We start from the raw sequence: 16,461 nt of genomic DNA, 5'->3' as shown, positions 1-16,461 counted from the left end.
CCCCTTATCTTTCTATCATGTAAATTTAAGTTTTTTTAATCAGAAGGCTATTACGATTTTAAATTGCTAAAGATTTTTTGCCCAAATTAAATGGACAAACCATTTAACATTCAACGAGAAACGAAGTGGACACACTTATTTGCTTTAGTGGGCCACATAATTGATTTGACGGGCCAGATCTCCAGATCTGGACCCTGCGCCCTTTGGTGGGAGTTTGTCATAGTCTGTTAGTCCCCTCAAAGTTACTGCTGCTTAGAGTTGTAAATGTAACTTTTTTTTAAATACAATAATTATCATTAATTACCCGAACGGCAATTTAGTTTTTTAACTGTCCCATGAAAAAAAACCCCACAATTTTATAATTAATTCACCTTAAACTGCACAAATGAATAAAATAAAATGCATCTGATTTGTATTTAATCCGTACCGACCTTTTCACTTATTCAGGCAATACACAAACAATCTCAAACATTTCAATATGACTTTACGCGAATAACGGAACACTGTCGTCATTAACCTGCTGTGACACCTTTTCTGGTGGACCTGACTGGCGCGAGTCGTTTGCCAGTGGAGGAGTTTGTTTTAAGAGCTAAGCGCGCGCCGGAGGCGGAGTTGCCATTGAGGCGCCGGTGTGTGACAGCTGAACGGGGCGTCCAGGATTCACAGAGGCATCATACCACCCAGCGAAACATCCTGCGTGCCACCACGCCTGTACCTCCAGAGGCAGAGAGACCCGACAGACATCACTTCCTTGACATGACGCTTGTCGCCTGGGACAGTGGCATGTCGTAGAAAGGTACTTGTACGTTGATGAGTCGACATTTCTCAGTCTTTTCTCACTTTCAGGATTGTCAGTATTGTCTGTCTTCTCACGCTCTTTACTTTTATCCTCAATTGTTTCATTGATTTCCTTGTCTTTAAACGACGTACCTTTAGCTATTTAGGTAGGCCTGTCTTGTGAGCCCGCTGTCCAGATTGTACACACACACACACACACGCGCGCACGCACGCACTCACACACACACACACACACACACACACACACACACACACACACACACACACACACACACACTTTTATACACATATAAAAATATAAAATTATAGTAATGTATTGTCACTGAGACAGTTCATTATAGAGATCAACTGCAATTTAGTTGTCTGTACTTTTCAGTGGATGTTAAAAAGTAATGAATATTACAACATTTTCACTGCATGTTTTCCATCAGCAGTACACCGGATCAGAATTACCACATTTTTCCTTGTTAAGTGTTAAAATTGCCGCCTGAAGTCATCTTTACTTGAGAGATGTCACATAAGTTGGTGAACTAATTTTGCTCTCATCTTTTAACCCCAGTGCACAGAAGGTTTCAACACAGATAGGTTTGAGTTACATTTTGATTAAAAAAAAAAATCTTACTTTTGATGTCATCCAATTTACTAAATATATCATTTGCAATTTAGTATTCTGCATTTTTCAGTGGAGGTTAGGATGTAATAAAAATAAGTATAACTGCCGGATAGATCCAATATGTATTCCACCAGCAAACCTTAGCAGTACACCTGATTGACCTTGTATTTCTTTATTTTAGATGTTGAGATGTCACATAAATTGTTGAACACTTTGTTCCATGTTTTCTCTGTGTGTCACTTTTTACATAGCAGGCCGCACATACGGAATAAACACCGGTCGAATAGATATACACCCTGACAAAAGAAACACTTATTTTCAGTTTAAGCTTGTAACGATTCCAGCAGATTACATAATCAGCCGCTGTACTTCTCCTGTTACTGCTTTAACTTTTCATGGTGTGTGATCGAGTGCCGGTCTCACGTGGCTCTATTCTTTATTTCTATCAGATCCTTTTCTGTCAAATCAACTGTCACATGCTGTGATTTTTCATAACAGAGCTGATAAGGAGGCGCGATAGCAGCTTTCAGCGGGGCTTTCATAGCTCACATGGTGCGACACATGTCAGGATGTCACTTAAAAGCTTTGGCAAGCCACATGAAAACATGCAGATATGAGATTTGTTTCATGTAGGCAGTCACCAAGGTGAAAGGCAGTATTCAGGTTAGATACCAGGATAATACCGTTGCGCGTTGTATCACGACGATATCACCACTTCTTCTGATTCCCCTCGGGCTCATCCAGGGTTGTTCGACTTAAAACCCAACATAAAACAACAAGCCTTACTGGGAGGCATGGCAGCATCTGCTTTGCGCCCCCTGTTTTATTTCCATCCCAGTCTGTAGTGTGGTGTCTTATTGGGGTCTTACAACTCTGACAGTGTGTTTATTCCTATCCCAGGAATTAGGCTGACAGGTGCTGGATTTGGCAACAGTCTTAATTGGATTGAATTTATTTAGTCATTTGTTTTTTTTTTGTCCCAAAAAAGGGGGAACAGATGCTGTGAAATATGTGCCACTGTGGAGACACTACTGTTGCGCATCAATAGGCCGGCAATGATCAATAGGGATTGCGTGATGTTTTTGCATTGATTATAGAAACGTGAGCCAATGAATGGAACAGGACTCCTCTCCAGGGGGTTACACTGTTCCCGCTCTGCATCCAGCCCAAGCGCTTCATGAAGCCGTTTGCCTTCTCTCTAACCTATCTCTATCTTCAAGGTGTTGCCACCTGTGTTGAGACCAACTTTGCACAACTGGTGGCAGTCACGCTCAGAAGGGCTTTTTGCCGAGTTGCTGCTACCCGTTTTCCCCAAAAGATACCATAAGCTCTGCCCTGACAACATGAGGATACAGTAACACGGCGACACTCGCTGACTGTGAAACGCTATCTGCATTCTCTGCATTCTTACTGAGCTCGATCAACACGGAAACACAGGCGCTTCTAAAGCCGGGGTTAGAGGAGCAGAGCTGGATTTTCCGCTGCTTTAGAAGATGATGGGCCTCCACACCATGAGTTATGACTTGAGATCATCTCTCGCAGGTGTCGAAAGGTCCACAATGCTCTCTCACATGTAACAACCGCAAATGGAGCCAGCGACACAGCTCAATAAATACATTAACTGTCCTCAGTGGTTTGAAAGCTATTACTTTTCCAACTGAAGTGCTGCAAATGCACTCGACTGTGTTGGTGTAGCCTTAGCCTCTATACAGTGTCTTAGTCTACGTCACAGTTTATCATATGCTACACAGCCCTCATTTGGCTTTTAAACTTGCTTAGGGCGGCTTTCTTTTTCCTGTAAATGTCAAGTTCACTGCTAACTAATGTTCTGAACTGTCATTTGAGCTTCTTGAAAGTTCTTTTCAACTGTTTCGACATTTCCATTACAGACTTTGGCCTGCGGTTTTTATTCTATAGAGCAAGGGGCACCAGGTAGCGATGAAGGACCACATGAGTAGCTTGAGGCCCTGTTCCAACAGTCGCAGACTTTGTGATATTCTTGTACAAGGGAACATTTGAAAAGCTAAGTGCTTGTAGAAATGTATTCATTTTAGATTAGATTGATAAGAACAATACCTTGCCCTCATTTTAATAGTTGTGTGGTTAAAAATGAAATTCTGTACAATATAGAATTAGGAGAAACCACAATTTATACTGATTAAAAATAACAGTGGGTTCGCTAGCAAATCACTGTGCTGTGTCGTAGACTTTTTTGGGTACAGTCATGTCACCGTTCACTGTGGTGACTGCTCACCCCAAGAAGCTACCACCTCCAGCAATGCAGCACAGCTTTTGCATTGCATTGACAGATGTCATGGCCAGTAAAGGCAAAAAAAAAAAAACAATAAACAAAGGCACCTGAAGCAGAGAGCCAATGACGTTTACGCGGCACAAGGAAAAGCAAGAACTTCTGAGCCTTTTGCGGCCATGCCAAGATTGATCATTTTTCTTCAAAGGAAACAATTTTTGTAAGCCAGGTGGTATGGAAAGCCAGATTCCACTGTATTTCAGAAGTGTATTATACTGGGAGTCCTTCGCATTAATCAGTGCCCAAAAAGTAACTCGGTTGGTGACCCTGGTTTTGATAAAGTTGCCGCTGTTGTTTTTGAAGGAATAGGCAAAAGCGATAGATTTTCACAAAGCTCCGTGGAGTTATACACTCAATTGGGGAATATGAAATTTGAGCGTGACTCTGGTTGGGGAAAAAAAAAAACCCAAGTGATTCGTCATCATGGTCTTAATTTTCTGAGCGGCCAATGAAAATGCATGCATATGCAGAAGGTAGGGATACATGAAGGTATACCATTTTTTTTTTCTTTTTTAATGTTTGGCTTTGTGCCGTTGATGTTTGTTCTGACACTTCTACCTTGCTCAATCAGGTCGTCATCTTGCCCGGTTATGTTTTTGAAGTTTAATACAGCTTGAAATGTTACTTGTGTCCAATGTCTGTTGTGATGTGATCACTTGTTTTGTGTGTGTTGCGTCCATGCATAGCATGGAGAGAACGTGTGAGCATTTTGGATCCCACCTCCCCAGCGTTGTGCCGGCCCCTCTGTCACTTTAAGTCCTCCCCCTCGGAGCCAGCCAACAGCAGCTGTTCCATATTCATCAAGCCCTTGAGTCTTAAAGAGCCCTATCCCGCCTGTGGAAAGAGTCATTCCTCTCGCTGGCGCTCTCCTGCGCTCTCCATCTCAGTCCTTATCCCGCCACTGCCTGCGCGTCTCTCTTTCTCTCTCTCTCCCCCGCACTCTCTCTCTCTCTCTATTGCTCTCTCTCTCTCTTTTTCTCTGCCCCCTGCCTCCTTCCCTGCCCTCAACACACATGCACTCTCCTACAATCAGAGACGCAGTCTTCTTGCCACACATCTAGACATAAACACTTACACAACACACATGTCCCCTTCCACATGCGCGCAGCCACTCAGTCCATCAGAGTCCAACATACCTGTGCAGGCTGGGGGAAGCGCTGCCGGAGGGGGTTTTCGGCAGCAACGTCTCTGAGGGTGCTCCGCTGTCATTTGTGGGAAGAAGCGGCTCTCAATTGTTTCCTCTTTCCTCTTCCTCTCATTCCTGGAATGCTAAAACTGGACTGATGGACATTTCAGAACTTTGTCTCCCAGACCCTATCAGCTATCATAACCAGTAGGTGCACTCTTTTTTTTTTCCTTCCTTCCTTTCCTTCACTTTTTCATTTTAACACCTCCCTGTGATCTTTATTGCGTTTCGGTTCATCTTATGTTTAAGTTTCACTTTGCTTGTACTTTTCTGTCAATCTCACTTTTTTAGCACCTAAACTTTTCCTGTTTATATATCTCCTTGTATCAATCATGCAGGATGGAGTTTAGTTGACTTTTTTAAATCAAACAACAAGGCAAGAAAAACTCTGCATGTGTGAGCCTGTGTGTGTAGCTTCACCGCTTGAGCACATCTTTTATGGCAGCCTTGACATGTTCAATTCTGAGTGTGGATCACATATTCCGTTTCCTAAGTGAAAGCGTCATAGCTTTTTAATTACTTCAGGGGGTGAGTTTGACTGTGTGTTCATAAATAAATGTGAGAACAATACTTGAGGTTTTGGGATCAGAGTAAATGTATAAAGAAGTGGAGAAGATAAATTGTAGGATTAAATAAACAAAAGAACAGGAACGGTGGCTGGCTTCTCTGTCCCAGCAGCGACACGCAAAACAAGCTGCCACTTCTGCTCAATACTCTGTCTGACCCACCTCATTTGACATCGCTGCACCAATCTCACAATTCGTAAATGTGTAAATTATAGAAGTACTTTTTCTCAAATTTTTATTTTCTTATAAATGTTCAGTACTCAAGCCAAAATGTAAAAAATACATGTACCCACGACCAAGTTTGAATTCTACAATTCCAAATAAACAACAGCAAGATATTGAGAAGCCTTAGAGGTAAATATTTCTTCAAGGGTTGTTCATTTACTCCAAATATACAATAAAATCCAGTCAGACATCGAGACGCATTATTAATTAAATATAATTTGCACTTGATTTCAGAAATAATTGTGCCCTTATTTTAACTGCACGAATAAATGTTTTGAGACACGAGCATTAATTGCTGCCTAATTCAACACATTTTATTTTGTTAATTTGCATATTTAGAAAGAGTGGACATATCTTTATGATCAGTAAAAAGAAAGTTGAAGAGCTGTGGACTTGCTTTTCTTTGATAAAGCCGAAATTTTCTGCACCTTCTTTAACTTATGCCACTATTAAAATTGTGACCGATTATCTTTCTTCCTTTAATGCATTTAAATTTTTCTTGTATTATAAAACCGTCCAAATATTTATAAAATCATCGTGTCTGAAACACAGCAGTCGTAATACTTGAAGGCATGAATATAAGTTTTACAAAACAATAAAAACGGGTATTATTTCAAAGCAGCTTTTCAGACTTCTTATACTTAGTGTGCCTAACTGTGCTCGTTTGTTTAGTGAATCGCGTACGTGTAAATTTTGTGTCTCATCAATTTTCTCTAAAGTGGGAGTAAGAATCCAGTCATTCTATTTGTAGAACATAATTTCCAAGACAAATTCAACATGCCAAACATTAGAAAGAACAACACATTTCATGTTCCGTAGATATTTAAAATAATATTTAGTAAAAGTGTGTTTCAGTTTCGTTCATTTCAACTTTCTTACTCTCCACAGATACTTCAAAACAGACCAAAAGAATAACAGCCTTTTCAAGTACAACTAAGTGGGAACAAATTTACAGATTTTCTTTATATTTCATATTTTTTTTACCCTTCCATCGACTTACATTTTCATAATATGTCACAGAGAAAATCTAAATAATGAACAAGCATAATGTACTGTAGAAATATTGGGAAATATCTCATGTAAATGTATGATTGGATGCACACCCCCACCAATGCACATGGCAAACTAGAGAGAAAAATCATTCTAGCTTTTTCATACCGAAAACACATTTTTTCTCCTGTCTTTTTTTTTTTTTTTTTTTGTGTGTGTGTGTGTATGTGTGTGACGTTTTAAATTGTTTAAGTTAAGAAGCAGCCCCCTTCTCTTCAATGTTAATTTGCGTTTAAATCACACACACACACACACACACACATACACACTTAATGCTGAACGGGACTTGGATGATTGTATGAGAGGATTAGTCAGATGCACAGGATTGATTCTGTGTCGATAACACAGTACCATTATAAAATCACCATAGCATGACTGTAGATAGACCCGTGGACCTCGCCAGTGTCCAAACAGTCAGCAGACAGCAGACTGTAATTTTGAAATAAGAGCACCTTCAATTTATGAACAAGTTGAATGACTGTCTACAAATGTATGTATTTATTCTACGCCGGAGCATTTTTATTTTTCCTGAAGTTGCGACTGAGTCAAGTATTTACTTTCTGCTAATAGCCGAATGTTGCTGGTGGTGCTTTTAGCCAGTCAGCATGTGACTTCTCTGTGGTCTGAAATGTTCCATCAACGCCCTGGCTTTCCTTTTAGCTCAGCATTACCATGGCTTCAAACAGTTAACTGCGCTATCCACCCTTGCCCTTCATGAAATGAGACCTTTTTCATGTATTTTTTCGAGAGAAACAGAAAGAAGTTAGCACACTTTGATGGATTAGATTTAAATTTATTTGACATGATTCCCAGTTTGTGCTGCATTGGAGCCTGCAAACACCCATTCGACAGTCCATCCGATAGATTGTTATTAGGTTTCAGAAAACAAGGAGAGGGAATTACATTAGTGTATCTTAAGTTAAAAGCTCTTTGCTCTTTGACCAAGTGTTTCATTGTTGTTGGGCTAATCAGATTTCTGCTGTCTTCATGGAGATGCTATCGCAGGGTAGAGGCAATGGTGGGTAACCAAAGCAGCCGCGCACAGACACTATCCAGATGGGATCAGTTTACGATAATTTGGTTTCAGAATACATTACAAGACGAGGTTCCTGGCTGAGAATGGCCACCCCGCTAGGCGACGCAAGCCTCTGTAACCCCCCGAAGCTGACCAGCCCGTCTTCTCCCGTGCCGCCTGCATTTAGGTGGCATTGTGGCGTCTGTGATGTCTATAAATTCAGTTTGTCACCCCATTCTAAATACTTCTTCCTTGTACCAACAGGGCTTTGTTGTCCAATTCATTAGAGAGATTCCTGAGTCCACTGGCCACGCTGGAGCCTTCTCATTTCTGGTATCTAGTATCATTACTTTCACTGTAAATGTGTCACTCAGATTGAGATGAAGGTGGGGGTGGGGGGGATTCAGTCTCCAGGCCAAATGGGGATGCAGAGTTTATTAACACTCCATGCCCACTATGCTTTCTTTTTATGTCAGCACAAAATAACCATATATGTTTACACTGAAACAAAATGCTTGATTGAAAACGTAGATTTTCATACTTTTTAGACATTCCTTTCAAATAAACCTCGAATGTTGACCCTTCGCTTGTGATTAGCTATCATGATGTCACCTTTGCTTATGTACCAAAACTATCGAGCATCATCACACGTGCCCCGACTAATTTCTCTCCCGTGGTAACATTGGAGACCTCCGCCGCGGTGCGAGAATCTGTTTAAAAATAACCAGGTCCATTAGTCTAGAAGGATAATGCTAGCCTACGTTGGGCTCTTATGCCCTTGTGGCAGCCGAGTGCTATCACCGACACAGCGTGTCAGCACTTCTTCCTGTTGCTCCAACAGTGAAGGGCTCCTCTTCATTTGCAGACCCAATTTTTGCATGCACACAATCACACACATTGCCCCACATTGCTCATATAAATTTCCCAAAATAATTCAAGGAAAAACTGTGAATTTTAAAATGTGGAAATGTTGGGAGGAAAAAAAAAACCTCAACTTGGTTTGCAAAGTTTCACCGACTACAAAAGGCCCACTCGGTACCACAAAGTGATGTAAGGGGATAACTATATGGGTGTTTATCAGTGAAGGCTATTGGTATTGAGCGTCCCGTTGTTTGAAGGTTATGTTTCTGAGCAGTAATTGAAATGCAAAATAACATTAGGATCGATGGTTAGCTTTGTTTATTTATGAAATCAATATTGAAACCGTCCCTCACAGCAGCAGCTCCCATTCCTACTGACAGCTTCAGCAAGTCTCTGTGTATGCCGGACCAGCCTTGCCCCCACTATAACTTTGACGCAAAGCATTTTTTTTTTTCCCATGATGTTCTTTGGAAAGCTGTGAGCAAACGACCGCCTTGTGTGTGCGTTGGCACAGACTTTCATAGTGTGGCGAAAACATTTCGAGCATCACATCAGGAACTGAACAAAACCAAAAAATGAACAAAAAATGTAAATCATAGCAAAGTTAAATGTGGTGATGTAGTGAAATAGGCCTGTTTCATTTTTTTTTCACAGTTTTGCTTTTTCATTCATAAGTGTGTGGTTGCTGACCCATTTGGATGCCAGTCACAAAATATGCTTGAGTTAAAACACCTCCTTAGGATAGCGCCACGACAGTGCTAAGTGCAATCAAATAGTAACTTTGAGTGGGTGGTTGTTGAACCTGCCCCTCGGAGGCAGAGAACCCCCCCCTCCACCGACACCCCCTTGCCAAGCGTCCGCAAGCACCAGACATGGTACAAGGCTGATATGTATGTTTAGATTGCCCCCTGAAGGAGACACATTAATTCATGAAATATCCCCAAAGTTTAATTATTTCTGAATGGTGTGGTGGCGGACCCGATCATATAAATCAGTAAGGCCCTCCCGCCTTTTTATTACCAGCACTATTTATGGGAAATACGTGGCAGCTGGTGGAGATGAGCTTGTAAAAAGGCCATTGCTATGGCGGTGTCTGCCACAGAGGCAAACATCGTCATAGCATCAATTAATTTACAGTCATTTGAATTTGAAGTCTGACTTGATGCTGGTGTCATTTCTAGACAGTGAGCACCTGCGATAGGCTTCCTAATGGCTACACTGACTATGACCGATACAGATATATACATGTGGAATTATGTTTTTAAAAATTTCTGGACATGTAATCATTTGGTGTACATGAGGCCTGTTTTTGTCTGTTTGTGTTTGGCTTCTCTTTTGATTGGAATTTTTGTTTATGGTGGAGGCAGGGTAGGCTTTTTGTTTCAAGCAGGTAGAGTTGACTCCTAAACAAGAAGAGCCTATCAGAAGAAGATTAATGAAGCAATTTCATGCATGGCGCTATGTCTCCGTCCCCCCTGTACACACACTCACTGTGTCTCAGACCTGCGAGCTACACTGGACTTAAATAGCCTTAAACCTTTTATAATAATATTTCTGTTTGCACCCATGCAAACATATTCAAGGACATCACATGCATCTCTGACCAAACTTTTTTTTTTTCTCTGTGTGTCGCAAACAATTTTTTTGGAAGTGTGGAGTAAAGACATTACATAAATCCATGTATCACAGCCTCTGTCAGTATATCAGTAGCCCGATGCCACTTTTTCGGAGGTGAATGATTGGGCCGAAGTGAAACTGCATAATTTCCTGACATTTTTGGATGAAAAATAGCTCTTATTATTATTATTATTATTATTATTATTATTATTATTATTATTTCAAATACTCGAATTGACTAACTTGCTGCAAATGTGAATTGTGAGTGGATGATGAGACGCTCCACTTATCGCATTATATCACAAAATGCTACGTGTGTGAACAATCCGACGTATCATGAATAGTTCTAAAACAATATTTAATGTACAAAATATTCGACTGTCAAAACCTACCAGCAGTCAAAAAGTAGAACGATAATTACTTTTTTATATTTCATGGGCTATTGTAATTTCATGTTGTCAAATTATACCATGACAATGTCATAGAACAGATGTAATGGGAACTAATCTTTTCAAATGAAAAGACACAATTAGACATTTAATCCCAAATGTACTGCATTGAGGGCTAGACTTATCATGAGTTTCTTTTTTTCCATACAGCATGATGAGCCGTTCAATTCTGCAGGGAAGTCTTCCGCTGGGGTTCTGGAGAAGATTGTACTTTTTTTTTTGCTCCATAAAATCTGAAGTTTAGTCCGTCGCCAGGCCCCGCCTCTTGCATCCCTCCACGGACAATATCTCTCTATCACAAGTCATTTGCTCCCATCAACATCCTGAACTCAACCCCTTATAAGAACCAGATCTGCCCTGTGCGACCCAGACGGTTTACGTCAGACAAAAAGCAGAGCCTATATGCCAGCAGCATCTCCACAACAGGAAGGAGCAAGAGGCGGGGGGAGGCTGGGATCAATAGATGTGATCTACAGTATTTCTTGGTCTGGGCTATCATATGGTGCCGCCGGAGCGCGGGGCTCAAGTTGTCGTAGTGGAGTGAGCTCATTGCTTTATAAAGATGATAGCAGCATTGCTGTGGAGCAGCTAAATATAATCCTGTGCTAGAGATTGAGAGACTTAATTGTCAAGGCCACAGAGAGCATGGTCCCCCTCAATGGGAACCCAGCACTAGCCCCCCAGCCTATGGTCTATTGATCGGGGCCCTCAATCTGCTTTACTACCACAAACACACTAGTCACATATGACTTACTTTTTTTCTCTCTTTTCAAGGAACTTCTTTCTTCTCAACTTTTTTTGTAATTTCTGATGGGAGCGGTCCACTCCCATTCATTACCTACCCCAACAACCCACCCCAAACACACGCACACATGCACTTTTAGGCCGAAGACAGATTGAGGATTGAAAATCTGAAATATAGTCTTTATCGATCGAAATACATCCCCAAGGAGTGCAACCACAGCATACCACGTTACCCCAATGGGATTCCATCGTTCATATTTTGTCTGCCGCAAAAACACACATTTTAATCACCGAGCACAAAAGCCCATTCAAACAACAGTGAAAAGCACTTACCCCAGGACTACATTTCCCCCATATTCCCATGATGGTCATTAATGTGGGACCAGTTAGATAAAAAGGATAGCTTATGTATCAAATGATTGTACATTTGAATCCCAAGGGCTGCTTCAAGTCCTTCTGGGACCCTGGTGCTTCCCCTTGTCTGTTTGCCCTCATGTGGACACACACTCTACAAATCTTAATTTGACTTTTTCTGGCTGGAAGCTTCTCCCTCACCCTCCTTCAGTCATTGCTTTTCCTATGAGTCCCTGGCTGTGTGTTGAAGCGGTAAAAGGTAGCCGTAGCCCTTCGAAGGGAGGTCAGGATGCGCGGATGCCAGTAGGTTTTTGACTCTGCTAGAGAGGCCGAGCAAGGCTCAGAGGAGGTATTTTAGAACCTAATTGAGTTTGTCCTACCTGCGCCTGACTCCAGGACCGGTGGCTTATCAGACCACATTGCCTGGGGCCTTCTAGACAGATCCGCCCCTACTGGGGCATCTGATATCACCATCACCCTGCCTGCAGATGTCAACCCCAACCTCCCCTGCCCATCCCCACTCAGTTTGAGGTAGCAGGCATGTGACACCTTGTGATGAGGTTCGTAAATGGTCTAAAATTGTGTCTTTGGCATCGGGTGGCCTTGCTTGTAAAAACAACCAAAGAAATAACATCAAGGGTTCTTACTCACCATGCGACCCGAGCCTGTAGCGTTGCTTTGTGCGTCGAGTTATAGGCTACAGTGGAGAATGTCAGTTTTCACAGGAATTCTTACAAATTTGCTCATTTAGATCCCAACTGCACTCTAGACAATCTCATCCAAGTTTTGCTTACAGGAAAGAAAGTGTCAAGACATGGAGGAACGAGTGTTCCCTCAGATGTTCAGGAACAGTGAGTATGTGAGAAGTGTTGCCGGTCATTAAGACAGCTAATCCAGGTCACAGCAGTACCAGTGGAATGATATTAGGGATCTGAAATATTGCTAGTAGGACCAGATGGAATCAGATTAAAACAAAGTGAGCACACGTATGCCTCTACTCAGCATGAATTTTGATCCGGACAAAAGGAGAAGGAAGAGAGGAAGGAAAATGAGAAAGGGAGCAGTAAGAGGAGCTGCGCTCCTTTGGGCAGACAGGCAATAGAATATGAAACGCTTGTACTTAGCTTGAGGAAGGAAGTAAAACAGAATAATAGATTTCACAGCATGAAGGTATCTGCAGTAATGTGCGGCACACCTGCTAATTAGCACCTATTCCACATACTGAAATATTAATCCCACCTATTGTGACTGTCAAAATATTTAGTGTTCATAATTCATGGTACAATGGTATTTATTCATAGATTTAAATTAGTACGGTCCCATTTGAGATCCTGCATATTTATATATGTATTTTTTCCACACTGTTTGATTAATACCACAGGTTCAAGATGTTGGTATTCCCTCAGTATCATTAATCAATATATGCAGACTTGTTAAAAACACACGCGTAGCTGTGGAATAATGTGTCATCGCAGAATGAGTTAAGGGAATTCCAGCCAGAACATTTATAATAAATGGCCACATTGAGCTGGAGGCGAAACAGTTAAGACACTTATGCAATTATGCTAAGTGTCACCCTGAAGTTGGCCTTTGAACCGGGGTTAGGCTTACTCTGAATTTGTGAAATAAAAGCTAAATGGAGCCATCTTGTGTGCCCGCGTTTTAATATATAGCCTTTAATAAGCCAAGTGCAGGTGCCCTGCCGCACAGGTGCACATATCCATCTAAAACAGAGAACATAAAGCAAATGAACAGAGCCATGCAATAATTTACGCAGATGCAATCTGCATTCATTATCAAGGGCGGCAAGTTCTATTTAAGAAAGGCATGAAATTGATTCACCTTTCAATTTCTGTCTGCAAGGACGTTTAAGAGTCCAAATGGAATTTTTTTTTTTTTAAGCCGCGAATCTGAATAACACATTGGTATCCCTAATGAAAACAAAACAAAACCATTTTGTTGTATTTAAAATCAATCTAAAACACCATTCTTTTTAAAAATGTATTTTGGATATTCATATGAGGAGGAAAAAAAAGAGTACATGCTGACAGGCTTATTTCTCAAGGTCAATGGTTTTAGCATGGGGGCATTTTTTATTATTTATTTTAGCAGTTAACCTTTTTTTTTTTTGATTTTCCAGAAGTGGTAGGCACCTGGAGCTGCGATGAATATACATGACAGCAGGGAGAGAAACCCGGGAATGAGATTTAATTTGACACACTGACCCCCATCTCCACGGGCCTAGGAAGCCAGGGTGAGAAAATCAGGTTGACCCAATGACCCCTGGGCCTGAACCTCTCTGTCACCCACCCTCGCAATTAAATCATCCTCAGAGAGTGAGAGGCAGTTTGGCCAACTGAATGGCGACATAGCAGAGGCCTCTGGTTTCCTGTCCTCAGCAAGAAGCGCTCAGACTGACAGCTAACTTCCAAGCAGGCAGCTTGGGTCCAGCGGTGTTAATGCTATTCCGGTATGTCAAATATGTAAACATTACTACTTGTTGGCAATATGCTGATGGTGTAATGTGCTAAGGGCCACATTTGACTGCATTGCTGCTCTTCGCGTGTTGCCTGTTTGTCAAATTTCAATAAACCTGGCAACACTTGATTGTGTTAATGTAAGAAAGTTCAGGTGACCTTTTACCCCCTCCATGGTATGCAGTGTAAAGCGATGTGTCTGTTTTCAGACATATAACCTTAACAAGTCACTAAATATTCACATTACACCAATATATTGAGTTATTCCCTTTTATCAGCACACCAATTCAGTTTACTCTATTTGCTAAAAGAAAACAAGAGTTGAGCAAAGTTGTAGCGCTCTTTTTTTTTTCAGTTCACTGCTTCAAGACACAGCAAGGTGCCTATTGTTTCTGTGAGCACAGAATATATTATAGCACATCCAACCGTCCAAAACCCAAATGCTGCACTTCATCCTGGACATGCCACATCATGGACTGCATGTACTCCAAAAAACAGCTAGTAGACAGACCGAGGAGCAGTCAATATGTTGTCATCGTTTTTGCTTTTGGTTCACTGCTGATTCAAGGAGACAATCCAAGGTCCACTCTGCTTTCTTTTCTTTGGAGTATGTGTGTTGAGCAGAGAATTCTCAAAGTGTGGGGCGTGAGATAGTCGATGACTATTGTTGCAAGCCTACAGTTTCCTTGAGCAGTTCTTTAATTTCCGAATTTCTGCCAGATCAAGAAGGTAAGCGATTGTGGTTTGTAATTGGATGAGGGCGTCGAGGGGCGGAGAGAAAGGAAGCAGAGAAAAGTAGAGAGGTCTGGGCTGACGGCTGCGAGGAATTCAGTGCTAGTTTATTGTTTGCATGTGATTACTGCTGACAGTAATCATTTGTTTTGAAATAAAGAATTTGTTTATGGCTCACTGCTCTTCCTGGTTCCTTTTTCAGAGCAGAGGCAGCACTTAGAGGATGAGAGTGAGCCAAGCAGGTTCAGACAGTGGCTACTGCAGCAGCCTTGTGACTCGGAGCCTCATTTGCAATCAGTGAGAAAAAAATATTTCAACTACATAAACTTAGATTTTATTTCCAGCGTAAAAGAGGAAGAACTCACTTGGCACTCTGATTTGTGTCCAAGTGTTGATCAATGAATACATGGAACTGTCGTATCTCAAACGCCTTTTCGGAACCAAGTGCATGGCACTCGAGGACGAACAGACTTTTTTTTTTTTTTTTTTTTTTTGTCGTCTTCATAATGATCGATTTTTTTAGTGCACTGAGAGGGTGAGAGCAGAGCGCAATTGCTCAACTTAGAGGGGACATGGCATGGGGACCCCTGTTTTAGAATGTTGGTACTTTAATATGTCATGACGGTCACTATATTTGTATCTTTGTGCTTCATAGTTCTACTCTATAAAAACACATGCTAATTGACTGTTTGTCTTCTTTCTCCCCTTCCTGTTTCTCACCGCGCCTCTTACAGGCTGCTGAATAGAATGGCCGCTGATGATCGGCACCTACCCTCCAGCTGCGGGTCCTACATTAAAACGGAGCCTTCCAGTCCATCCTCGGTCATCGACACGGTCAGCCACCATAGTCCCAGCGGCAACTCTGATGCTAGCGGTGGCTATGTCAGCACCATGAACAGCCACTCCAACGGCCTGGACTCTCCACCTATGTTCACCCCCGGTGGGCTAGGAGCCGGCGCCTGCCGCAAGCGCTATGACGACTGCTCCAGCACCATCATGGAGGATTCATCCATAAAGTGCGAATACATGTTGAACTCCCTCCCCAAGAGGCTGTGCCTGGTCTGTGGAGATATAGCTTCGGGGTACCACTATGGTGTGGCCTCTTGTGAGGCCTGCAAAGCCTTTTTTAAAAGGACAATACAAGGTATTTTCCTCCTCGTCTTCATGCAACAATACTTCGAACACAGTACAGAGATTTTTTTTCCATCCAAGAAACACATCTCCAAAGCAACTCTGATATTACAACACGGACGTATTTTCAATCTCACATATTCATTGTGTAAAAATACACTAGCCATCACCATCAAGATATTGGATATCTACAGTATTGAAAACACTGATGCACTTTTTTCTAAACATCGGCTGCTGTACATTTTACATATCCTTGTCCAGTCTATAATGTACTGGGTTTGAAGTCACTGATTCACACACACACACACACACACACACACACACACACACACACA

General features: G+C 41.7%; 1 protein-coding gene across 6 annotated transcripts in view; it reads left to right on the top strand.

Annotated features, from left to right (window-relative positions):
• The first annotated feature begins 493 nt into the window (after positions 1-493).
• Positions 494-16,461, top strand: part of esrrb (estrogen-related receptor beta) — a 51,300-nt gene continuing 35,332 nt past the window's right edge. For 4 of the 6 annotated variants that reach the window (XM_019857343.1, XM_019857340.1, XM_019857342.1 and 1 more), the window contains exons 1-3: positions 4,578-5,052; positions 8,026-8,094; positions 15,730-16,139. In XM_019857343.1, coding sequence (XP_019712902.1) covers positions 5,003-5,052; positions 8,026-8,094; positions 15,730-16,139 — 529 coding nt within the window. In that variant the 5' untranslated portion in view covers positions 4,578-5,002. Of the gene's footprint in view, positions 797-4,577; positions 5,053-8,025; positions 8,095-15,729; positions 16,140-16,461 lie in introns of those variants that run through there. The other 2 variants (XM_019857344.1, XM_019857341.1) reach the window with 2 other exon arrangements.

Source organism: Hippocampus comes, unplaced genomic scaffold, assembly GCF_001891065.2.
Source record: "Hippocampus comes isolate QL1 unplaced genomic scaffold, H_comes_QL1_v1.1 scaffold32, whole genome shotgun sequence".
NCBI classification, from domain to species: Eukaryota; Metazoa; Chordata; class Actinopteri; order Syngnathiformes; family Syngnathidae; genus Hippocampus; species Hippocampus comes.
Note: the sequence above shows the minus strand (reverse complement) of the source record. Positions and strands in the feature narration are given on the sequence as shown.